This window comes from Nomascus leucogenys, chromosome 22a (genome assembly GCF_006542625.1).
Source record: "Nomascus leucogenys isolate Asia chromosome 22a, Asia_NLE_v1, whole genome shotgun sequence".
Taxonomy (NCBI): Eukaryota; Metazoa; Chordata; class Mammalia; order Primates; family Hylobatidae; genus Nomascus; species Nomascus leucogenys.
The window spans coordinates 16414385-16440830 of record NC_044402.1 but is presented as its reverse complement, the minus strand read 5'-3'; the positions used below and the strand labels follow the sequence as shown (position 1 = coordinate 16440830).

The window sequence follows — 26446 nt, the reverse complement described above, 5'->3', positions numbered from 1 at the left end:
TCGGGGGGAGTAGAACGACAAAGAAACATGAGAATCTGGGAAATATTTCAATAATTAGTGTCATGTCCTCCTTCACCAACCTTGTACATCGGCAATTCTCCACTCCAATCCTGGTTCTCTTCCATTTGGGGAGTGGCTATGGCCACAAGGAGAAAACCAAGCATATGGCTCTGTCCTTCTGGACATGTCTACGATGTTGGCTGGGCTGCTTTGGAAAATCCCACTTTCTCTCCTACAGCTATATGACCTCAAGTTGTCATTTCGAATAAAGTATGCTTCCACTGATTTTTATGAACACAGACAAAAGCTGCTACAACCTTCCCCCCCACACACCAAACCTTTCAAATCAACTGTAGTTGCTATGTAAGGTTATTTGTTTCTAAGGCAACAGCGTATATCTAAGTACTAATGGCCTGTCCTTTTGCCAGGCAACAAACAGCCTTGTGATGCAACTGCACCTGTCTCGGCTACGCGTTACTATGGAGACGCTCCAGTTGCTATGGGTACCATCACGCTAATCGCCTAGCAAAGGCAGACATACAGCAGTCTTCTCAGAGAGCCCAGCTGTTCCTCCCTGTCTCTTGCTGAAGACTGATTGTCTAGGGCCTGTGATGGAATGCTTCTCAACTGAGATGCAGAAGAACTTCATTAACGCTATTTCAGAAGATCACTTTGTGCTCCCTCCTGCAGAACAAACAGCAGACTAGGAAAAGAATCTGCAAAGAAGTGGACTGTAAAATTCCTGAAGTCTGTGACATCATGCCATCCCTAATTAACCTCAACTTGCAGTCCAAGGATAATTCCTCTTAACTAGGTGGTTATGATAGAAACATTTCTATACATTTAAAAATATTTTTTGTAGAGCTGAGGAATGCGTTTCAAACTCAAGCACTATGTATTGATAAAAATCGATTTTAAAAATTTGGTTCTGATTATTTGGCTCTCCTTTGGAATCTAACATTAAGACACTTTTTTTAAAAAGTGACAGGCTACTTACCCTCCCTTCCAATGATATATTTGTAAAAATGGTACCCATGACCTTACTGTCTCAAACAAATGGGCATGTGAGGAGGATAAAATGTCTCTATTATAGTTTCTGCTGTTCTTGAAGAAGCAAAGATCAAGTAACCACAACAAAATGGTCACCTGGGAGCACCGTCTACATGGAGACTGCAAAGGACAACAGTGGGGACAACTGAGTGAGCCTCCACTGAATGTCTGCAGAGACCGGCCAGATGAGGGGACGATGGAGTTGCCTGCTTGACTCGTTCCTGCACTTTTATCCCAACAAAACGTGACACACACCGTGATGTGAAAGCTGTCAACTTTTCTTTGTAAATGTTTCTACCCAGGAAGACATGATTTCACCCACCATGAAGCCTTCTGGAAGCACATTCCTCTGAGGCAGCAGCAGCGGTAAGGTTTGTAGGAAATACAACAATGGATATGCCTCCTAATAATACTTAATTTCTTTCTCATTTACCTGCAGTTATTTTTAAAATCTCGTACAGCCTATTAAATTAATTTCCGCGGAGGTCTCTGCCAAAATAATGCCATTTCAGTAGACCAAAAAAAGAAGTCTGAATTGCTTACCTTTGATATGCCTGAGGACAGGTGGGAGGTGTATTGAACACGTGTGGGTGTGGGTGATAAGGTGTCTTTTTCAAAGCCTGAATTAGATTTTGTCTATACTCTGGGTCTATGCACCACAACGACCCTTTCCCAATACTCTGCAAAGAAAATTAAAATACAAAGGCATTAATACAGAATTATTAAGTACTTTGCAATAAGTAGATGTATAGCTATTATCATGTATTTATTTTGAAAAGCTTCTCATTTGTTGACTGTTTGCCAGCCTTAAATATTATACCGACAGTAGAACTCCATAAAATGCACTTCAATCTTACTTGTATTATGTTTGATAGGCAAAATGAACATACTATTACCAGGTTATGGTGATACAACAATATTACAATTTTCATACCCAAACTACCAATAAAATGAGAATCTCATTGTTTTTCAGTGTCAACATTGAAGAACATGTGCATTCTCTTCTAAAAATGAGTTTAACTGTGTCAGATTTCTAATGTTTGGGAAAAAAAAAAGAGGGCCAAGACAGCCCCGGAAGTCCAACTCTGCTCTAGAAATTTAGTTATGTTTTAAAACCATATGACATCGGGACCATTTTACAAAAACAGAAAAGTAATCCCCTTGTTTTTTTCCAGCTTACTCACAAAAGAATGACATTTACTGTTGGAATGGAATTCTGTAATTACCTTCCCTAAGCAACAAAAGAACTCAGGCAGCAATGGTAAAGCCCAACTCAGAATCCACTATTTATTTTTTGGATTCCTCAGTTCCCAGCAATCGACTCCAGCCATTAAGAGTTGAATCTTTAGAAGTCAAACTTTAAAATGCAAATTTTCTAAAACTGTTCTGTGGAGAGAGGGAGGCTTCCTGTGAGGCCCACTTCCTGTGAAGCGTTTGGTCTATGGACAGCCTATTTTTAAAAATGTAAGTCCTTCCTTTGAGGCCCCCCTGGAACTGGCAGCAGGCCGACGGGCAATCGCTCCTCTGGCTGCACACTTTCAAGTGACCGAATGTTCCCAAACTGTTTGATAAGGTCATTTGTAAATATTTACTGATTTGCAGAGAAAAGAAGTTAAATTACATAAACCCGTGCCCACCTCCTGCTTTCAGCCAACAGTAAGATTGATGTTGTCCTCCGACATTTAGAAAGCAAACAAGAAGCTGTTTAACTAACATGGGGGAAGGGGACAATCCAAGAAAATCCCACTGAAGGAGCTGTAAAAACAAGTTACTCCTAAAACCTTTTTAAAAGTTTTAAAAAATCTGTGCTTCATCATCAGTTCACCCAAGTAGTTTCCTTACAAACATTATTCACAGAGCCCATTAAAATACTTTATTATCAACAACATCAGCAAGCCGTGCAACTGGAATTAACTCTTTCTGGTGCAATGAGAATAGGAGAATTGCTCAAAACCACAGCCAGGGGCTGGAACCTCTGACCACCCTAGTCACCCACCCCCACGTGCAGGCCTGACCCCAGACACAGGTCAGAGTCTGGCTGGACACTCTATGCTTAAACATCAATGTTCTCAGTTTAACCAACCGGATGTTTAAAGACCTGAAAGATTTCAACTTTGGAAAATTCAACATTCCTATGTGTTTTTTTCCTTTCATGCACACATTCTCAAACCCAGAATAGTTTAGGGGGAGCAGTGAGACTTTCCAAGTAAATCAGGCAGGCCACTCAATAATCTGCCCTGGAACCTTCATCCTTTCCTTTGGAAAAGAGCTGTGCAGAAGAAAGCCAACAGCTAAGGAGTAGAGAGGTTTGGGGGGAAAGACAGGAGACAGGTAACTACTAAATTTGGAAAACATAAAACAAACCACAAAATCCTGTCAACAGTAGGGGTCTGGCCTGATTCCATCAAAGGCTCCCGGTGGAGCCCTGGGCCAGTGGGACCTGCCTTTCTGATCCCTTGCACCCAAGGCTCCAAACCAGCAATAGCTACACTGAGGCCCATGGCTGACATGTGACCCAAACATTTCTGCAATGATATTGTCTCAATTCTGGAAACCCAGTGGCTTTTGTTCTCATCATGGTGGCTTTCAGGGTGGGGCCATTTAATCTCACGCTAAAAAAAAAAAATGACAAAGAAATGAAGGACAACCGGTTGGCCCTCTCAGGGAAATAACCATAAGCCAAGAACGTGGTTTCTCCTAATCCTAAGTGTCTTGTTTACCCATATATACCCTTGGATACCCATAGTAATGTATGCTACCATTTAAAAGCTAAGCAGATTGAACTCAGGAGCCAGAGGCTGCAGCGAGCGGAGATCGCGCCATTTGCACGCCAGCTGGGGCAAGAACAGCGAAACGCCATCTCAAAACAAATAAACAAAAATAAAAACAAAAGCTAAGCAGAATAAACCCCCAGGACCATGCAGGACATTCACAAGGTAATTGATCCAGACGCAGAGAGGCAGGCTGAAGAATAGTAAGAACGGGTGATCTGGAGCCACACAGACGTTTCCTGAGCGGCCCTGCACAAATCACAGTGCCATGGGAAGTCTTGGCTTCCTCACTGGTAAAACAGTGACCCACTTAGAGATAGTTGGGAGGCTCAGTGATGGCATAATATAAAACACCTTGAGTAGTGGCCCTACCTACAGGTACTCTTTCATGCGCGTCCGGGTAAAGAGACCACCAAACAGGCTTTGTGTGAGCAATAAAGCTGTTTATTTCACCTGGGTGCAGGTGGGCTGAGTCCGAAAAGAGAGTCAGCGAAGGGAGATAAGGGTGGGGCCGTTTTATAGGATTTGGGTAGGTAAAGGAAAATTACAGTCAAAGGAGGTTTGTTCTCTGGAGGGCAGGAGTGGGGGTCGCAAGGTGCTCAGTGGGGGCGCTTTTTGAGCCTGGATGAGCCAGGAAAAGGACTTTAACAAGGTAATGTCATCACTTAAGGCGAGGACCGGCCATTTACACTTCTTTTGTGGTGGAATGTCATCAGTTAAGGTGGGGCAGGGCATATTCACTTCTTTTGTGATTCTTCAGTTACTTGAGGCCATCTGGGCGTATACGTGCAAGTCACAGGGGATGCGATGGCTTGGCGTGGGCTCAGAGGCCTGACATACTCAATAAATGGCAGACAGCATCATGAAAATCTCCTTTTGGACACAAGAAAGAGAATGAAACTGGCTGTACAATGTCTTTCATTGAACCAAATCTGATTGATTTTCATCTCCAACAGCAGCAGTGGGAAGGGCCTCCAGCAAACAGATGGGGCGAGTGAAGACAAAATGATCATCTATTTGAATGCACTGGTGGTCCTGGCTCAACAAATTCACTGGGAAGAGCTTTTCGACATTCTCAGCTCCCCCTCTATTTCCATCACTCCCTACATCTGCTTTCTATGAACCCCACACCCCACACTCACTAGCGGGACTTCTCCCTTGCTCAGGAAGCTACTATCACCGACTCATGACTACCTGGTGAGTCTTTTGCCCAGGTCTCTGCACTGTCAACATCAAGCTGAGGTTTAATTCTATACTTGGTCAGTTCATTGTGGCCATCTCCTAACATTTTTTTTTTTTTTTTTTTTTTGAGACAGTCTCATTCTGTCACCCAGGATGGAGTGCAGTGATGTGATCTCAGCTCACTGCAACCTTCGCCTCCCAGGTTCAAGTGATTCTCGTGCCTCAGCCTACCGAGTAGTTGGTATTACAGGCGTGCGTCACCACGCCTGGCTAACTTTTTTTTTTTAAGTGGAGATGGGGGTTTCACCATGTTGGCCAGGCTGGTCTTGAACTCCTGGCCTCAAAGGATCCGCCTGTCTCAGCCTCCCAAAGTGCTGGGATTATAGGCGTGAGCAACCACACCAGGCATCTCCCAACATTAACTGAAGAAATTTTCTCAGGCTTGGATCGTAAGGTTCCTACCCTGATCTATTTGGCATTTTACAATAAGAAAGGTCTGAAATTGCTGACAGTTTTTTACAATCCAGACACTAATTTCAACATATCTCATACTTCGCAATGCTGGCATTCCAAAGAGGAAACAAACAAACAAAAGACATCTTTAGGACACACCCACGGGAACCCTGTGGGTGCCACCAGTAACCACAGCACAGTGTCAGGCTGAGCTTGGAAGGACCACAAGAGAGGCCGGCACCACATCTCATTTTCGAGCATTTTCTTGGGTTTCATGTAACAGTTTGGAGTAGTAAAATGGTTTACTTGAAAACTTTAAAAATGGAAATATGCAAAGGATAGAATGCTCAAGTTTCTTAGGCCAGGAAAAATTACATTTAATGTTCCTAAGAGGAGAGAGAAGGCTATAACTTCATTATAGTTGTGTAGTAAGTTTGAGAGTTGGAGCTTTCTTAGAAAAATATCTGCATCTCATCTGAAGACAAGAATATGCAGTGCTTTTTTTGTTTTTGTTTTTTGTTTTTTTTAGACAGAGTCTCGCTCTTGTTGCCCAGGCTGGAGTGCAGTGGCACAATCTTGGCTCACTGCAACCTCCGCCTCCCAGGTTCAAGCCTCTCCTGCCTCAGCCTCCTGAGTAGCTGGGATTACAGGCACCCGCCACCACGCCCGGCTTTGTGGCAGGTGCCTGTAATCCCAGCTACTTAAGAGGCTGAAGCAGGATAATCTCTTGAACCCGGGAGGCAGAGGTTGCAGTGAGCTGAGATCGCGCCATTGCACTCCAGCCTGGGAGACAGAGTGAGACTCCGTCTCAAAAAATAAATAAATTAATTAATTAATTAATTAATAACTGTGAGGGCCATGCACCATTAAGTGTTGAGGAATTCAAAATAATAAGGGAAGAATATTCATTTATAGAAAAGTATGTGTGTGTGTTCACACTCACATTTTTGTGTGTATATATACACTAACACCCCCAGAAAAAAACCTGAGAAAAATTACATGGAAAAATGAGTAAAAAAAATTATGGATGAGCCCAAGTTTCTTTTAAAATTAAAAACCACCTGGGGAGAATAAAAATCAACTCCCTGTTAGAAATAAAAAAATTAATGCACAAAAAGAAAAGTAAACAACAGCCCATATTGTAGGAAGAAATGGTTGGCAAAAAATGTTTAAAAAAAAAAAGAAGTAATTAAATCTTTTTTTTGTTTTTTTTGAAATGGAGTCTCACTCTGTTGTGCCCAGGCTGGAATGCAGTGGCGCAATCTCAGCTGACTGCAACCTCCGCCTCCCAGGTTCAAGTGATTCTCCCGCCTCAGTCTCCCAGGAGGCTGGGATTACAGGTGCCCGCCACCATGCCCAGCTATTTTCTTTTTTTTTTTTTTTTTTGTATTTTTAGTAGAGACGGGGTTTCACCATATTGGCCAGGCTGGTCTCCAACTCCTGACCTCAGGTGATCCGTCTGCCTTGGCCTCCCAAAGTGCTAGAAATACAGGCATGAGCCACTACGCCCAGCCTATACTTTAAACATTGTTATTCAAACTGTGGGCCAGATACATTCATGGGTCATGAAATGAACGGAATGGATCATAAGCAGCACTGTTTTAATGGAACAGAATGTAACAAACTAGAACCAAATAGAATGGACTACAATATATCTGCAGTAACATATAGTGAAATTTGTATTTGTATAGTTGTGTATATACATGTTTACTGATCACCAAGTAACATACACTTCTTACTGGGAAGCCGGGTCAACAAAGTTTGGTATCCACTGATCTAGGACAGCGTCTGGTTGTGTTTTTTCCCCCTTCTCACACTTGTGAGGAAGAAAGCCCCCTATTAGCAACAGTGGGGGACTTACACATGGCTCTGGGGCAGGAAGGGGGATGACAAGGCAGGCCCCATGTCAAAGTGGAGCAGGCACTACCTCTGCCCAGGCCTGTCCTGCCCTGGCCAGGGAGGAGTAGCCTGTAACAATTTCAGTTTGTGCAGAACATTCAGGTATGAAAAGGAAGAAAAGAAAAAAAGACAAAAGGACCAAAAAAAAAAAAAAAAAGTATGATTTTTAGACTTTAAAATTAAACAGGCCAGCCATGGTGGCTCATGCCTGTAATCCCAGCACTTTGGGAGGCCAAGGTGGACAGATCACCTGAGGTCAGGAGTTCAAGACCAGCCTGGTTAACATGGTGAAACCCATCTCTACAAAAATACAAAAATTAGCCGCGCATGATGGAGGATGCCTGTAATCCCAGCTACTTGGGAGACTGAAGTGGGAGAATCGCTTGAACCCTGGAGGCGGAGGTTGCAGTGAGCCGAAATCGTGCCATTACACTCCAGCCTGGGCGGCAGAGCGAGACTCAGTCTCAAAATAATAATAATAATAATAATAATAATAAAATTAAAACAACACTGAAAGTTTACATTTTATAACAACCCTATTATGCAGATGATATTTACACTTCAGAAATATTTAAGACAATTGTAACCCTGTAAAGCTGATGAGATATTAAAACAAGACAAAAACAAAATAAAAATGAAATGGAGTGGGGAGCTGGGTATGTGTTGGTGATCTTGAAACAATACCTTTTGATGTTTCTGACACACCATTTTGGAGGGTGCTTCTAACACTACCCACCTTCATTCATTCCTTCATTCATATGCTCACGCATTCATTCATTCCTATGGTGCCTACCACATGCCAGGCACCATGAAGGGTCCATTTGTGAATATAAAACAATACAAAAAGGAGACCGCCCTCCTGAAGCTTGGATTCTAGAAGGGAAAAAACACAGTAAGTAAAGAAATAAATAAGCAAGATTATGACAGACTGTGATACCTGCTAGGAAGGAAATAGAATAAGCCATGAGTTAGAAGAGAGGAAGCTGCTGCTGTGTGAGAAATAAATGGGCTGGAAGTGGCAAGAGCACCTGCAGAGAACTGATATGACGGTCCAGGACCGAGACGACCACGGGTGTTGGTTCGGGTGGGCAGCAATGAGATGGAGAAAGGAGGACAGCTCCCGAATGTACTCTGAGGCCAGGTAGCGGCTCACACCTGTAATCCCAGCACTTTAGGAGGCCAAGGCAGAAGGACAGCATAAGTCTGGGAGTCTGAGACCAGCCTGGGCAATACAGTGAGACCCCATCTCTACAAACAATAAAAATAAAAATTAGCCAGACTGCTGCTTAAGCCCAGGAGTTGAGGTTACAGTGAGCTATGGTTGTGCCACTGCACCCCAACCTGGGCAACAGAGCAAGACCCTGTCTCTTTCTTAAAAAAAGGAGATACAGCAGGGCGCGGTGGCTCACGCCTGTAATCCCAACACTTCAGGAGGCTGAAGCGGGTGGATATCTGAGGTCAGGAGTTCAAGACCAGCCTGGCCAACATGGTGAAACCCCATCTCTACTAAAAATACAAAAAATTATCCAGGCACGGTGGCATGCGCCTGTAATCCCAGCTACTCGGGAGCCTGAGGCAAGAGAATCACTTCAACCTGGGAGGCGGAGGTTGCAGTGAGCTGAGATCGTGCCACTGCACTCCAGCCTGGGAAACGAGCGAAACTCCATCTCAAAAAAAAAAAAAAAAAGAAAGAGAGAGAGAGAGAGAGAGATAGAAACCTGACAGACAGCAGTTGACACTGGCAATGCCAATCAAGTAGGAGAAGTAATTGATATTCAGTAATGGTGTGGGATCATTTGATTTTCCATATGAAAAAATATGTATATAAACATATATACTAACTGGGTTTGTGTACATATACTTTGTGATGTTCTTATGATGATGCAATTGCCTAACGATGTATTTCTCAAAACATATTCCCGCTATTATGCAATGTGCAACTGTATCTGGAGGAATGGACTGCATAAGCCACCTCTCTCCCCTCTGCTATACCCTCATTGACCCCAACCTTTCTAGCAGAAGCTCATAAATGTCATGGTAGGCCTGAGATTGTCTGGCTTTAGAGGTTTAACATCAACTGGTTCCTCTGTAATAGGAGTTAGGAAACTTTTCTTAAACAACTTCTTTTTCCTTTACCAGCCACCTCTAATCCATGGCCTGGTCCCACGGCTTCTCAAAGTACATTCTATAGTCTCTGTAGGTCACATGGTCTCTGTTGCAACAATCCAACTCTGCCATCATAGCACAAAAGCAACCATCGATGTAAACAGATAAATGTGGCTGGGCTTCAGTAAGACCTTCTTTGCAAAAACACTGTCCATAGTTCACCTCCCACTGCCCTACAGCTCTGATACTGGTACCCAGGACTGAGACTCACAACTCCCAGTTTTAGGAACCTTAAAAACCAGAGAAGGAGTTTTCAGGGTTAAGGGATTTGGGCTGGGTCCTGTGGGATGGGTGGGGTGTTGATGATAGCCTAAGTCAAGTGCTCCAAGGTCGAAAAGGAAGACCCCCAGTGGGGGCTACAGACACGGACTAGAGTAAGTTACCCCATCCGTAATAACAACACATACCTGATTGGGCTGCACCTACCATCAGTGCCTTGAGAAATCACGGCATACGTGCAGCTCACTCCCCACCCCGGGTCTTAGTTTCCTCATCTATAAATTAGGTGCTGAGATGAAATCATCCCAAAGGCCTATCATTCTATGCTTTGGGAACGTGTGATTACAGATTAATTAGAATACATGGGTCCTCATGTCTCCAATTCCTTCACAGTTTCAACACAGCCAGCTTTCTTTTCTAGGCCAGTACCACCCATGTGTGGGGTCAGTGAGAAACACATTATTGTGCTTTCAAAAGGGAGCCCTTACTTGGCTGACATGGACATTGGAGTCAGACAGACCTGGGTCTGAGTCTTGTTTCAATTTCTCAGCTGTGCGGACTTGGGCAAAATACGTATCTGCTCTGAGCTTCAAATTTTTCATCCATAAAATGGGAGTGAATTAATAATACCTGCTTCACAAGATTGTTGAGGATTAAAGGAGATATTGTGCTTGCTTGGCACATAATAACAGTTCAATAAATATCAGGAGAAGGCCAGGTGCAGTGGTTCACACCTGTAATCCCAGCCCTTTGGAAGGCAGAGGCGGGAGGATCACCTGAGGAGTTCGAGACCAGCCTGGTCAACCTGGTGAAACCTGTCTCTACTAAAAATACAAAAAATTAGCTGGGCATGGTGACAGGTGCCTATATTCCCAGCTACTTGGGAGGCTGAGGCAGGAGAATCGCTTGAACCCGGGAGGCGGAGCTTGCAGTGAGCCGAGATCACGCCAGTGCACTCCAGCCTGGGCGACAGGGCGAGACTCCGTCTCAAAAAAAAAAAAAATCAGCTCTTGTTATTATGATGGTAACAAAATATTAAATAGCCAGCTTTCCTTGACACTGAGCTCCAAACCATTCAGTGCCTGCCCTGATGGAATAGGTACTTGTCAAATTGTGAAATCATGCAGATTCCATCTAAAAAAACTGCACGACTATTTGTTTTCCACAGTCTGATGTTACTTTCCTTGGTCCAAAAGAAGCGTTTTGTTTCAGATGCATTAAGATGGAGGTGGAAATGGAAGGATCAAAATAGAACAAAGCAAAGAGCCGGCCACTGGAGTAGTGCCAAGAAGGACATGGGACTTTGAGAAAGCCACTTGCTTTGAGTCATGTCTTTGTGTGCACTGAGACATGCTCCGGCCGGTATGGCAGTCCAGGGCTTCCTAGAGAGGTCACTGGCCCAAAGGGCTTACCACCTGCCACCTCCTTCCTCGAGGAGGAGAGGCCCTGCCCCCCATACTGCATGGGGGCAGGACAGGGCAACAGCCTGACTTAGAGAATAAAGCTGGAGTGGGCAGAGGTGGATAAGAGAAGGGTCTCCCTGGCTGGGACAGCTGGGCCTCTGAGGCCACTGTTCTCTCAGGGATCCTTGAGCTCATGGTGGGAACTGGAGCGGATATGGTCCACTTCCTCATCACCAAAAGACACTTGTAACTTTATAGAGAGGTGGCCTAGAGGTGGCACTCCTCATCAAGCTGTCATTCTGTCCAGCATATCCCACGGTCTCCCAGGATCTGGCAGGCTTAAAGGCTTCTCCTGGAAACAGCCTAGGTTTATTTCACTATGAGTGCCCAGTTAATTCCCTGGGGCCCCTGCACACTGGCCTTGTGTTTCTGCCCCCACTGCACAAAGTGCCTTCCCCTCCCGCCAAAACTGGCTCCTCCTCTACTCTGGACCTGGCTCTGGCTCAACTCCTCGGGGTCCAGCTGCCCCTAAAGGAGGAAGGAGAGAGGGAAAGAGGGAGGGACGAGAAAGGAAGAGAGAGGGATGGAGAGAGAGGGAAAGAAAGAGGGAGAAAGAGAAAGGGAGGGAGAGGGAGAAAGAGAAAGGGAGGGAGGGATGGATGAAGACAGAGGGAGAGAGGTAAAAAGAGAGGGAGGAAGGGAGGAGGGAAAGGATGAGAGGGAGAGGGAGGGAAGGAGAAAGAGGGCAAGGAAAGAGGGAGGGAGAGAGGGAGAAAGGGTGAGAGAGAGAAGGAAAAAAAGGGAGACAGAGGGAGTGAAGGAAGGAGGTGAGGAGAAGAGAGAGAGAGAGGAAGAAAGGGAGAGAGGGATACAAGGAGGGAAGGAAGGAAGGCTGGGGCAAGAGCTGATACCCTCACAGCTGCAGGTTCCCCCATGTTTCCACAAAACTCATCCTCAGGCCCCACCACCACCACTACCACTACCACCACCTCCAGCACCACCACCACCACCACCTCCTCCTCCTCCACCACCACCACCACCACCTCCAGCACGACCACCACCTCCTCCCCTCCTCCTCCTCCACCACCACCACCACCACCTCCAGCACCACCACCACCCCCCTCCTCCCCCCCCCCCCCCCTCCCACCCCCCTCCTCCCCTCCTCCCACCACCACCACCACCACCTCCAGCACCACCACCACCACCACCACCGGGCCAGAATGCAGACTTCAGTGGGTCACAAACCCATTCAAACTTCCGTGGGCCTAAAGAAAGGTGGATCCTTGGTCCTGATTTTGAAGCAGGTCCCTGAACACCGCTTGTAAAGCGCTAACAGCACAGGAGTTGGGCAGGGCCCTGTGACACAAAGGCAGGGTCCGTTTCCTTAAGGTGGGGAACCTCTAGAGGAACACAAACAAGAAGTGATTACAAAGGATTACACAAGCTGGCCAATGGGCTGCCGGACAACAGAGGACAAAAGAGATGAGCCCTGGGGGAGGAAGGGGTTAAAAACCGCACGTGTGCGCACCAGCTCCTCCTGGGGCCCCATGCCCCTGAGGGCTCATGCCCCTGCTCAGGAAGCCCCTCCAGCTCCCACTTGGGCTATCCCCACAGTAACACCCCCACACCCCCAGCCTTTAGAGGCTGGGTTCTCGTCGCCACACCTCCTCTGGCCTTCCCACCAAACGCCTGCATGGGGTCCAGGTTCCCAGGGTCATGTGTCTCTTTCAAGATCATGAGAGACAAATACTACAAACTAACCCATGACTATGTGCCCATGAGGGGCCACAGGCAATGCCAGGACTTTCCCAGAGAACATTCTGGAAAGAATCCCTACATCTAGCTCCCAACAAGGGGATCAAGTGGTATGGTTCTTGTCTACACTGCTAACTTGCTGTGTTACTGGGGACAAACCGCTTGTCCTCTCAGATTCACAATCTCTTCATCTATATATTGGCAAAAATACCATCTTCTCCAAAAGTCATTTTGGGCTTGAATGAGATGATGATGTATACAATACACCTAACACCATCCTCAGCATGGGAAAGGCAGTTAATCCGCTTAATTCTCCCCTCCGTCAAGGGACGTCACAGTAGAAGTTAGGTGGTACTCGCAGAAAAACAAATAGAACAGATCCAAGTTATTCACCATGAACTTATGGCCTCTGCTTCAAAATATGTAAGGAAGGCCAGGTGCAGTGGCTCATGCCTGGTCACAGGACTTTTGGGAGGCTGAGATGGGATGACTGCTTGAGCCTAGGAGGTCAAGGCTGCAGTGAGCTATGATGGAGCCACTGTACTCCAGCCTGGGTAACTGAGCAAGACCCTGTCTGTAAAATATATATATATTCTTCCATAGCAAGTGACTGATTCCTGAAGGCCCTTCATTTTCTAAAATTCTATCATTTACAGTCTAACAACATTGGGGAAATGTTTACACTTCAAAAATTTAAAAAGAAAAACAGCCAAGTACATAAAAGAGGGAAGAGAGGGAAAAAGAACAAAACTGATTACAAAGAATTTTTTTCTAGATACCTTATTGTCTATTCCCATAGCAAGATCGACAATTACTCCAGCAGTTTAGATTAAAAAAGAAAAAAAAAAAAGATTGCCGTAATAACTGTTAGAGAAAGTTGCAGTTTTATGTCCAACCTTGCTCTCTAATAGTTTCTTTTTGTTTGTTTGTTTTGTTTTTGTTTTTTCAGAAGGAAAGATGGAAAGGAGAAGGTACCACTTCTTTCTCAAGATCCTGGCCCCACGAGCCTCAGTGTAGCCCTAGTTCCTGGGATCGGCACCAACAGGCAGGGGAGAGAGGCTCCGGCACCCTGCAGACAGCGCCAGGTTCTTGGCATCAGGAGCTCGATACAGAGTCCCTGATAATCCTAGCCACAGAGTATTTCAGACTCACCAACATGTCCTCTAAATATCAGATATGAAAAGGCTTCCACTCTTGCATCTGTCTTGCTATTATTTTACAGACATGTTCTAAAAGCTATAAAGAAGGAAATCACTATTAAGTGTGTCACTTATATGACAATCAGACACCTGAGCTCTGTGATGATTTTAATGCCCCATAGGTCTTTCAGAAATCCACCTCATATACCTCAGAGTGCCCCTCCATCCTCAAGGGAACGCATGTGGAACAGGTGGAGAAGGAATTATCTTAGGCCCATGGCAGAATGGTAAGGACTCTTGTAAATGTTTCTTCTGTAGTAGAGAAGTTGGACAGTATGTGTGTGTGCTTATGCGTGTTTGAATGGACGCAGGAAAAATCTGCTTGCATCAACATCTAAATAAAACCAAAATAATCCCATGATTTGCCTAAAACCAAATTAATCTCTAGGAAAAACCTGCTGTGACAGAGTTGTGTGGGGGTGGGAATTACAAAAGAAAAGCAGAATTTCCCTGAGCTTCCGTTTTGCAGGAATCTCTGTTCCATTACTCACTATTTTGAGAGAGCCCTGCTTCTTCCTCCTTCTCACCACCACACGTCAATGTCATCTTCACAGCGGGGAGGCTACAGGAAGCACACATCTGCAGTGTGTCACCTCCCGAGGCTGACAGATCTACTCAGTATTTGTTTGGGTTGAAAATAGTTATTTTTTTGTACTCTCTACACTATTGTTTCCCAAGTGCCAAAAGCAGTCAAGAGCTAGCACGCTAACAACGATCAATCATAAAATGATCATGAAAACATCCAAAATGTATTGACTTTGAAATACTGTCAAACTCTACACTGCTAAGTTCTAATAAAGAAAAGGAAACAGAAACACACCCCTCATACTCCAAGTCAGAAGGCCAAAGAGGTGGCATCTTTAAAATCACTATGTAGCTAAATCGGTTTTATCCAACTAAATCTTAGGATCCTCCCAAATTAGTTTTCCCACTCTGTCTTGGGAGGGCCTTTAGCAAATAAGGGTTTAACTCTTCTTCTCCATCTGAAACCTCACGGCATGACATAGGCTGACTAAAAAAGGGTAGAGGCACAGAAGCGTTTAAAAAAACTTCAAATGCATGCAAAACACACAGGAAGCTAAAAAGCGGATCGTTTTATATACTTCTAATAGCTGCCATGCTATGCCACTTCAAAGAGTCAAACCATAAATGAACTCAATATATTATGTGGCATGAAGCCATAAACTCTCATGTACACACAAAGTACACATGGATAGATTTTAAAATTTAACATGAAAGTTAAATAATTATTACAGAAAAACATAAAGTAACTAGAATAACCAACATAAAGTTATTCTGTAATAACTTTATTATAGGCCGAGCCCAGTGGCTCATGACTGTAATCCCAGCACTTTGGGAGGCCGAGGCGGGTGGATCACGAGGTCAGGAGATCGAGACCATCCTGGCTAACATGGTGAAACCCCATCTCTACTGAAAAATACAAAAAAATTAGCCTGGTGTGGTGGCAGGTGCCTGTAGTCCCAGCTACTCGGGAGGCTGAGGCAGGAGAATGGCGTGAACCCAGGAGGCGGAGCTTGCAGTGAACCGAGATTGCGCCACTGCACTCCAGCCTGGGCGACAGAGCGAGACTTCGTCTCAAAAAAAGAAAAAAAAAAAAAAAACTTTATTATAGAAAAAAACATGCACATTTGAAAAGTTTTGTCTCCCGATAGGAAACAGGAATGTACAATGATGTGGTAAACTTGTCTGGAACGTGGGCATGCTCCTCTTTCTTCCTAACAGTTGTTTGTATCACACCCACAATCTTAAAGTCGAAATTGCATAAGCAAATTACAAAGAGGATAAATGGTAAAGTAAAAGATGTACATTAAATTGCCCTCTTCGTGCCTTTTTTAAAAAAAGTTTGAAAGGCAAGCTGACAGTGCTAGTAGGGATGAGGAGAAATAAAATTCACCACTCACTGCATTTACATAAATGATGTGTTTAAATACATAAATATTCATTTTTAAAGCTCAAGGCCTAGTAAAAGAATTTCTAAGCATACTGAATGAAGTGGAGGGGGAAGCTGACAGCCAGCTCCAACTTCAGGCTGCAACTGGGCACACACTCCTTCCAGTACCTCCACTTTCTTTAAGGTGATTCCCATGCTGCACACAGTAGCAAACGAGTCAGGTTTTATGGATGGCAATAAAGGTAACGTGGGCTGACACATGGATGCCCTTGGTTGGATTACAACTGGCCCACCTACTGCCACTTTATCTTCTGGTTGTCCGTAGTTACTCATCTATTTTTAAATGTTCCAATGTGATCTTATCAAATTGGCACATAATATGATCACCATATTTCCATAACTGGAAGTTGTTGAAAGTACCTGGCCAGGTAACAGTGACAGGGTGTGTGTACTAAGCCAGAGAGCTTCACAGTTATGATTTTTTTATTTTAATAAATAATCATGAGCCCTTCTCTCTCAGTGAAACACAGACACTGGGTTGTTTGGTGTTTGTTCTTGTGGAGTGGCCATTGGCCACGAGATCACCAGTCACCCACCTTCCCTAATTTTCAACAGGGACCCTTCCTGGGAGTTCCTGGGTTGTGAGCCCGGCTTTTAGCCACAGCATCCAGCCAACTGACACATCCACTTTTAAGGAGACACTGCCTCTACAGTGCCTCTCAATTCTAGCACAAGTACTCCCTCCAACCATGAAGGAGATCCCTTTCAACAAAGGGTATCTAACACAGACCGCACCCTGATGTGGCGGCACCGGCCTCCAAAGATAAATCCGAAACCATCTCCGACCCACATGTGAGAAGCTGCAGGGACCAAATAACATTGTCAGTGTTATTGATTCCTTCAGCGTTCTTGCCAGCGCTGGGTAAGATATGGACAATGCACCCTGGAACCAGAGGATGTGCCCGAGGTTGCCAGGGAGAGGACAGGAGTGCCAGGGAAAACTGCAGGTAAGAGGCTGCCAGACCAGTGCTCCAGCAGGAACACAGGGTCAGGGAGACAGAACGGGGGTTAGAGGCAGGGGATAAATTAACCCTGTAATTCACGGGTAGGGGGATAGAGGAAAAAATTAAAGAAACAGAATCTACCCAGAAAGACCAACTGACCTGGCCCCTGGGAACAGTGGTAGCAACCATGTGGAAAAGGCACTGATGCCTGAGCTACCTGTCCCAGTGGCTGTCCAGAGAGCCAGGGCTCAGCAAGCTGGCCTCCTGCCCCAGAAACCTCCCCTCGTCTCCCAGAGGCCTGTGGTAGAGAATTTAAAAGGTAAATGACTCAACCCCAACATCATATCTTCCTCAATCCCAGCATCCCATGCTCCTCACAAATTGTGTTCCTGTGAGATCAAAAGGTAGGAGCTGCTGACCTCGGCAGGTGTGTGTCTACCTCAGAAACTGCTAAGTTCTGCTATCAAAACTGAATCCCAGGCCGGGCACAGTGGCTCACACCTGTAAACCCAACACTTTGGGAGGCTGAGGCAGGTGAATCATTTGAGGTCAGGATTTTGAGATCAGCCTGACCAACACGGTGAAACCCCGTCTCTACTAAAAAAAATACAAAATTAGCCAGGCGTGGTGGCACATGCCTGTAATCCCAGCTACTTGGGAGGCTGAGGCAGGAGAATCGCTTGAACCCAGAGGGCAGAGGTTGCAGTGAGCCAAGATCACCCCATTGCACTCCAGCCTGAACAAAAAGAGTGAAACTGTCTTTAAAAAAAAAAAAAAGGAACACTGAATCCCTGGCCAGGCACAGTGGCTCACACCTGTAATCCCAGCACTTTGGGAGGCCAAGGAGAAAAGATCACTTGAGCCCAGGAGTTCAAGACCAGCCTGGGCAACATAGTGAAACTCCATCTCTAGAAAAATGCAAAAAAATTAGCCAGGCCTGGTGGTGCACGCCTGTAGTCCCAGCTACTCAAGAGGCTGAGATGGGAGGATCACCTGAACCCAGGGAGGTCAAGGCTGCAGTGAGCCATGATCGTGCCACTGCACTCTGGCCTGGGTGACAGAGTGAGACCCTGTCTCAAAAACAAAAGAAAAACCTGAACCCCAGTCACTAAGGGATTCACCTCAGCTACTACAGTGACCTAGAAGATTTACACAGGGCCACAGGGGCAGCTGGGATAGCATACCTGTTTCTAAAGCCTTCTCAGCTCAGCTGAGAACTCACTGCAACCTGGGGCTCACTGCACTTCTGAGAGTCAACCCAAAGCTCATCCAGTTGATTAATAACTGACATGATAGCCAACGAGAGGGCTATGGGAGAGAAACTCTGCCAGGGGTTAAGAGTTACTTGATTAGGAGGCATAGGGGAAAAGATCCCTGGCTTAACAAACACTTTACACAGTGCATTTCATCTGACAGCGCAGAAGGGCCCTCTGGCCACCGTGTCATGAGTCCTGAGCTGGGCCTCAGGAAGGACTCCTAGAGCCACTCTACCAATCTCCCTGGGGGAGGGGAGAGGCAGAGAAGCTTGATGCGTTATCCAGGAACACACATGGATACTTCCCAACCACACTCTCAGACCATGCTTCAATTATTGATTAGGATTTCCAAAAACAGCCAGCTTTTGATTATCTGTGGAGATTTTATACATAAGAAATTTTTAACTCACTCAGTATACTGCTGAGTCACCTGGCCTAAGTGTCAGTCGAGCTTGAAACTTAGAGTACACACAAACATCTTTAGTAGTAGTGATAGTAGCAGCAACAGCAGCACTGGCAGTAGTAACTATTCATATTAACTTACAACTGACCACATGCCAAGCACCAGCCTAAACATTTTACATACATTATTTATTTCACTTAATTCTACCAACAAACCTAGAAGAGAGATAGTATATGTTATGATCCTACAGACAAGAAAGGGTATTAGTCCATTCTCACGCTGCTGACAAAGACATACCCAAGACGGGGTAATTAAAAAAAAAAAAAAAGAAGAAGTTTAATGGACTCACAATTCCACATGGCTGGGGAGGCCTCACAATCATGGTGGAAGGCAAAAGGCATGTCTTACATGGCAGAGAACAAGAGAGAATGAGACAGCTTGTTTAGGGAAACTCCCCTTTACAAACCCATCAGCTCTCATAAGACTTGTTCACTATCATGAGAACAACACAGGAAAGACCTGTCCTCATGATTCAACTACCTCCCCCTGGGTCCCTCCCACAACACGTGGGAATTATGGGAGCTACGATTCAAGATGAGATTTGGGTGGGGACACAGAGCCAAACCGTAGCAGAAAGTAAAGTTCAGACAAGTTTACGAATTTGTCTAAGGTGAAATGCAGGCAGTTTGATTCTGGAATTGATAAACACCACTGCATAGCTGCAATGAAAACTGTATCACTTCCAAGTCAAATCAAGAATAATTTTGGATTATCCAACTGCACTAAAATGTACATCCTTGAACAGCAGTGTCACAAAAATGCTTTCTAATACTGTGTGTGCACACACACACGTTTTCATTAATTATTCATTTCAGCTAAGAATGAAAGTCAAAGTTACTACTGTCTTTATTACAACTATGTATTTGTGCTGCTGGCATGTGACCACATATGCAGAAAAAAACATCATCTGTTTGTACACCACATTTCGGAGAGTGATCAAATATCTCAGGTGGCCCTAAATAACTAAGTGAAGGAATCTGAGATTATTAAAGCCATTTATAGCACAAAAGTGGTCTCTGAAAGCACACAGGCTTTCCCAAGATCACAACCAGCAAGAGGTAGCAAGAGGCAGAGCCAGGCTTCAAACCTGGGTCTTTGGGGTTGCCCCCCCATGAGAAAATTCAGCCCTCTAGAAATATTTTCAAATAGGTTGGGATAGTTCAGAGGGTTCCCACAGCTGCACAAAGGACTGTACCACAACACTCAGAATCCCAAAGAGTGGGAAACTCCTGCACATCTGTGTCCATGCTAACAGTCTCCCCAGCAAGCAGAAGCCAAGGTTTCTGAATTCACTTGGCAAGAAGCAGGTTCTTCAAAGTGTGTGCTACTTTAGCAATGTTTAAAGGGAATAAGCAGAGAAAGAACTTTGGTTTAATGGGCATGTTCCAAAATGAATGAGAGAAAGCTAGAGCCCAGTGTCATTCTTCTGGAATTATCTACAATGGATTTGTTTGGCAAAACACACAGAGCCATAAATTACACTCAACTCCGGATAGGGTCTGCATGACCTGTGGGGTCCATCTACCCCAGTGAGGACATAACTTAATTTCTGGTGGTTACCCCCTTTAAGTATATAATGAAACTTGTAAGTACACAGAAGGCACTGTTACCAACCTTTTAAGGCAACAGAAAGGAGAGTACTTTGAGTTTTCCAGCAGTGCAGCGGTTCCCCAAAACAACAACAAAACCATGAGTCTATTTCAGCACCACTGTCTTTCCCTATGTGGCAGTCCTAGGGACAACTCACGGCGTGCTTATTCTTGAACGGTAAGCAGCTTTCTTATAAAGTTTTGATTTTTTTTTTAAGGGTTCACTCTGATCACTGAAGCCTGAGTCAATCTGAACAGTAGCACCCAAGAGTCACCAGGGTCAGAGAGGCTGCGAAGGGGCTCACTGATCAGAAAGGCCAGCTCTGTCCTCTTCCTGCCCGAAAGTGGCCTGGGGAGGAAGGTGGGGGCTCTTAACTTTGGGAGGGATCTCTTCTGATTTTGTACCCTCTTCCAATGATGGGAAAGTAACTATCAAGTGCTTGAAAATAAAGACTATCAGAATACAACCGAGAAGAGTCTGGGGTTCTGTTTAGGCTTTTTAATTAAAGAAAGATCCTTAGATATTAAACCAACCAACAATCCAAGAAAACTTCCCACCATGACCCACTTGGCCACCAGAAGCCTCATTCATCTTGTGTGCCCGGCATTAAGCACACAAATCTACTAGATATTCAAGGCACATGGGAACTGCTGCAACAGCTGTTGGTCCTCTCTCCAGTCTATATTATGTACGTGTGCTGGATATATTCCACCTGCCCTGCGGAGCACCTGTTTAGCCTCCTCCTGCCTGCTCCTAGCCCCAGAAGACCGACATTTATGGATGCATCTACAGGCTCTCTTGCTCATGGACTTCCACCAAGCTCCACCAAAGGGAGGCACCAGAGCAAGCAGAGAGGACAGGAGGAGAGCAAGGACAGCAAAGTTAACCCCTGACTCCCTCTGTGCTGGGCTGCAGTGAGTGAGCTGCACCCTACTATTAAAGACCATGACCCCCACCAAGCACCCATTAGCCCAGCTACTTTCTCCTCTGGCATCTATTATCTGCTCTTCTCCTTCACCCCTTCAGGTCCTGGGGAGATGGAAGTTCCCTGGTGGTAGCCTGCCATCCTCATCCTGGGGGAGTGTACCCGCCCCCCTTTGCTAGTTTCTTGCATCCCTACCCACCACTGAGAATTTGTCCTCTCCCCAGTTTCTTCTTTTTGAGTGTGCCATCTGTCTTCTGCCAGGGCCGTGACTGACAAAATAAAAAATGGAATTGATTATCCTAGAATTTCATTCTTGGAATCTACATGCCACAATATGTACATAATAATTCCCTTGCAATTTCCCCAAGTCATAAAGGATAGCAATCAGGCAGGAAAAAAAATCTGCCACCGAAACTACCATAATAATTTACTATCCTGCAAAACTTGAAAAAACAGAATTCATCTTCCTAAAAAGCACAGTAAGCTTTGAAACATGAAAACTCGATTACAGTATTAGAAAAGTATGGTATTACTAAAAATATTCTCTGCAGAATTCCTTATAAGCGCATCATCAACGGTTACTATTATGTTTCGGAGTCAGTCTAACTGCACATAAAAATTGCAAACAGGACAACAGTGTCAGTGAGATTTCCAATTTGACAACAGCTGACTGAAACAAAATCTCACCTGAGCCACTATACAGAGTTGATATTAACTACATTTATTATAACAGGAATTCATTTATTATAACAAGAGCACCATACAATCAAACTTTCCAAGAGTTTAAGACTTAACAGTCAACCTCATCCTGAAGACCACTGTTGTTATTTATTAGGTCAGGGTAACCCACAGGAAATTAAAACAGGAACCAAAGTTTCAAATTTAAAAACTATGAGCTGTCTCACGGGGTGGAAAAAAAAAATTTCCAGCAAACCTACAAGATATAAAACAAAAAACACCACACTAATAACATGCACTGATATTCTTTAATCGCTCAGGGAACTATTCAAATCCAGGTCAATATCACAATGTTAAAAATAAAATTTAAAATGGCTTTCAACAAGTTAAATGTAGGCTGGTGCAGTGGCTCACACCTGTAATTCCAGCACTTAGAGAGGCCAAGGCGGAAGGATCGCTTGAGCCCAGGAGTTCGAGACCAGCCTGAACAACATAGGAAAATCCCATCTCTACTAAAAATTTAAAAACTAGCTGGGTGTCGTGACGCAGGCCTGTGGTCCCAGCTACTCAGGAGACTGAAGTGGGATGATCACTTGAGCCCAAGAATTCAAGGCTACAGTGAGCCATGACTGCACCACTGCACTCCAGCCTGGGCAACAGAGCGGGACCCTGTCTCAAAAAAAGAAAAAAACAATTAAATGTAAACCATGTGTTACCAATATATTTTTAAAGACACTGAAAGCATGTTTCAATCACGGTTCTATAAGGAACAAGTCTGTAAGACTTCTTCATCTAAGGCCAAATGATCAAGTGAAAGCTATCACAGCTTTCCAAGAAGACCTGAGTTCTATAGTGGGGTGCTGGTTACCTTCCCAGGGTTTGGCCTGTTGCTACAGGTCCTGGAGTTACAGCATTTCAGAGGAAGTATTTTGCAACAAGTATTAAGAGAGGGAGCACGTAAGCAGAAAGTCTTTTTGGGGTGGGGGTGGGGAGAGAACCATGATGAGATCCAGGTAACAGCATCCTTAACTCTTTTCTGTAGCTTTCCCATACAGCACAAAGCAGTGACCATTTTACATTTATTTGTGAGGTTGTGACTAATGTCTATGCCCTCTAACTAATACGTAAGCTCTATGAAGGTAGGGGCTGTCTCCATGTTTGCTCATGACCCAGGGCCTAACAGAATGCCTGGCACACAGTAGGTGCTTAATAAATTCTCCAGCCATCTAAACCACACCTTCAGTAGTAGGAGTGAGGAAAGTAAAAGTTTGATAGGTCACTACATATACTTTTTAAGAGATTTTTGTCTTTGGAACTAGTAAATGTTTTACTATTCAAACTAAAAATTAAGTCAAAGGTAAATAATACAAATTAAAATAAGATACAACTACATACCACTGGAACGGCAAAAATGAGAACACTGACAATACAAAGTGCTGTTCAGAATGTGAAGCAAGCAAGCAAACACTCACAAATAGTAAGAATGTAAACTAGAGCCAGGGGTGGTGGCTCATGCCTGTAATGCCAGCACTTTGGGAGGCTGATGCGGGAGGACTGCTTGAACCCAGGAGTTCGAGATCAGTCTGGGCAACATGAGGAAACCTCATCTCTAGAAAAAATACAAAAATTGACGGCATGATGGTGTGCGCCTGTGGTCCCAGCTACTTAGGAGGCTGAGGTGGGAGGATCACCTGAGCCCAGAATGTCGAGGCTGCAGTGAGCCGTGACTCCAGCCAGGGCAACAGAGTGAGACCTTGTCTCCCAAAAAAAAAAAAAAGAAGGAAGGAAAAGAAATGAAAAAGAAAAAGAGAAAAGAATGTGAACTAGTACAACCACTTTGGAAAACAGTTTGACAATTTCTTATAAAGTTATACACATACTTGTATGACCCACCAATCCCACTCCTGGGTATTTCTTCAAGAGAAATGAGCTCATATCACACAAAGACTTGTAAAAGAATGTTTAGAGCAGCTTTGTTCGTAACATCCAAAATCAGAGGGCCACTAGACAGACAAATTATGGTATGTTCATAAAATGGAATACTACTCAACAATAAAAAGGAATGAACTCCTTACTGATACACATATGTATGATTCTCAAAAACATTATGAAGAGTAAAAGAAGTTAGACATAAAAGTATACTATTCTTGCTGGGCGTAGTGGCTCATGCCTGTAATCCCAGCACTTTGGGAGGCTGAGGCGGGCAGATCACAAGGTTGGGAGTTCGAGACCAGCCTGACCAACATGGTGAAACCCCATCTCTACTAAAAATACAAAAAAAAAAAAATTAGCCAGGTGTGGTGGTGCACACCTGTAATCCCAGCTACTCAGGAGGCTGAGGCAGGAGAATCGCTTGAACACAGGAGGTGGAGATTGCAGGGAGCTGAGATCACACCATTGCACTCCAGCCTGGGTGACAGAGTGAGACTCCGTCTCAAAAAAAAAAGTAGTATGCTATGATTGCATTCATATGAAATTATAGAAAAAAACTAATCTACAGGGAAAGAAAGTGGTCAAACCACTTCTGTGGCTGCCTGAGGGTTTTGGTGGAGGGGTAAGAGATTGACTATTGACTACAAAGGAACTGAAGGAAAACTTTTCATGATAAAACTGTTCTGTATCTTGACAGTAATGGTGGTTACAGAGGTATGTACATATTAGTCAAAATACTTTCAATGGGTGTATTATTTTTCACTAATCCCTCTGTTCATTGTCAAGTATATGTTGTTATTATATATAAATTATGCCTCAATGAATTTTCTTAAAAGAGCAAACCACAAATTTAAATTTTTTTAAAAAGTGCACAAAATAACCTAACTAAAAAAGCAAGTTTGCAACATAATCTCACAAGAAAAAAAACTCCTTCACATATTTTAATTCAATACTGATTATGTATCCTAGTAGATGTACATCCATATACTACAGATGAAAGTGAACTTCAAAGAAATATTGTTTCAGCCAGACTTGTATTACTAACAGCAACAGACAGTATAATTTTGGAACTATTTTATGCACATTATAGAATAAAGCAAATAAATGTGTTCACAGCATTAACAGTATTAAGAACCAAGCAAAGAGATATAAATACAAAATCAAAGATTGCTAAGAAAAAACTCAGTAATATTAAATGTGAATTGGCAATAGCAATATAAATTCATGAAAATAATACCCCAGCTATAATGAATGCACCCAGTGTCCAGTTTCGGTTTATCTTATTTTATTTTGTTTTTTGAGACAGAGTTTTGCTCTTGTTGCCCAGGCTGGAATGCAATGGCGCAATCTTGACTCACTGCAACCTCCCTCTGCCCCCGGCCCCCCAGATTCAAGCAATTCTCCTGCCTCAGCCTCCCAAGTAGCTGAGATTACAGGTGCCTGCCACCATGCCCAGCTAATTTTTTTGTATTTTTAGTAGAGACAGGATTTCACCATGTTGGCCAGGCTGGTCTCAAACTCCTGACCTCAGGTGATCCACCCGCCTTGGCCTCCCAAAGTGCTGGGGTTACAGGCATGAGCCACCACACCTGGCCTCCAGTTTCAGCTTTTAAATACCATTCTCCACTGAAAGGAATCAGGGCTTTTTGGAGAAATGGATGATCTCATGTCTGGAAATGAAAAGTGTAAGATGAGTCCAGAACTTTTTTTTGTGTGCAAGAAAGTACTTAAAGACTAAAAGGAGGCCGGGCGCAGTGGCTCACGCTTGTAATCCCAGCACTTTGGGAGGCCAAGGCGGGCGGATCACGAAGTCAGGAGATCAAGACCACGGTGAAACCCCGTCTCTACTAAAAAAAAAAATACAAAAAAATTAGCCGGGCGTGGTGGCGGGCGCCTGTAGTCCCAGCTACTTGGAGAGGCTGAGGCAGGAGAATGGCGTGAAACCGGGAGGCGGAGCTTGCAGTGAGCCGAGATTGCGCCACTGCACTCCAGCCTGGGTGACAGAGAGAGACTCCGTCTCAAAAAAAAAAAAAAAAAAAAGACTAAAAGGAGTATGTTCAAAGGACAAAAGAGGCAGCTTAAACGTCCTCAATGGCCAAATTTAGGATAATTTGAGCATCAAAACAATTATTATAATTGATTATAAAACAACTGACTAAATAAAAACCCATGAGTCCATAGTGATAGTCACAGAGAGATATTTATTTGCCGCCATTAGAGGCGATTATTACACCAACTCTTTTTTGTAAAAATTGGTTATTATAGTTCCTTTTCAGGAATATCAACTAATGATAGAATTAGAAAAAATCACCATTTTGCAACTTTCGGTAAAATAATTCAAGCAAGAATCATCAATGGTTATGCACACAGTGCCCAAGTATCTCCCTGTAGGCTATGTGCTCATTGCCAAAAACACACCTTCCAATGGAGAGATCAGCATGACCACCCTCGGCCGCTGATCAGACTTAGCGTCACTAACAGTGGACAACCTGGTGGGACATAATGGTTTAAGAAGCACCCAGCATTGCCCGGCAATTGTTTAAATAAGCTTCAGCTGCCGGGTGCGGTGGCTCACACCTGTAATCCTAG

General features: G+C 44.3%; 1 protein-coding gene across 5 annotated transcripts in view; it reads right to left on the bottom strand.

Moving 5' to 3' along the window:
• The window catches only part of FOXN3 (forkhead box N3), a 461477-nt gene that overhangs the window by 193509 nt on the left and 241522 nt on the right, over positions 1-26446 (bottom strand). For all 5 annotated transcript variants that reach the window (XM_012498097.2, XM_030802814.1, XM_030802816.1 and 2 more), the window contains one exon: positions 1594-1730. In XM_012498097.2, coding sequence (XP_012353551.1) covers positions 1594-1730 — 137 coding nt within the window. The remainder of the gene's footprint in view (positions 1-1593; positions 1731-26446) is intronic.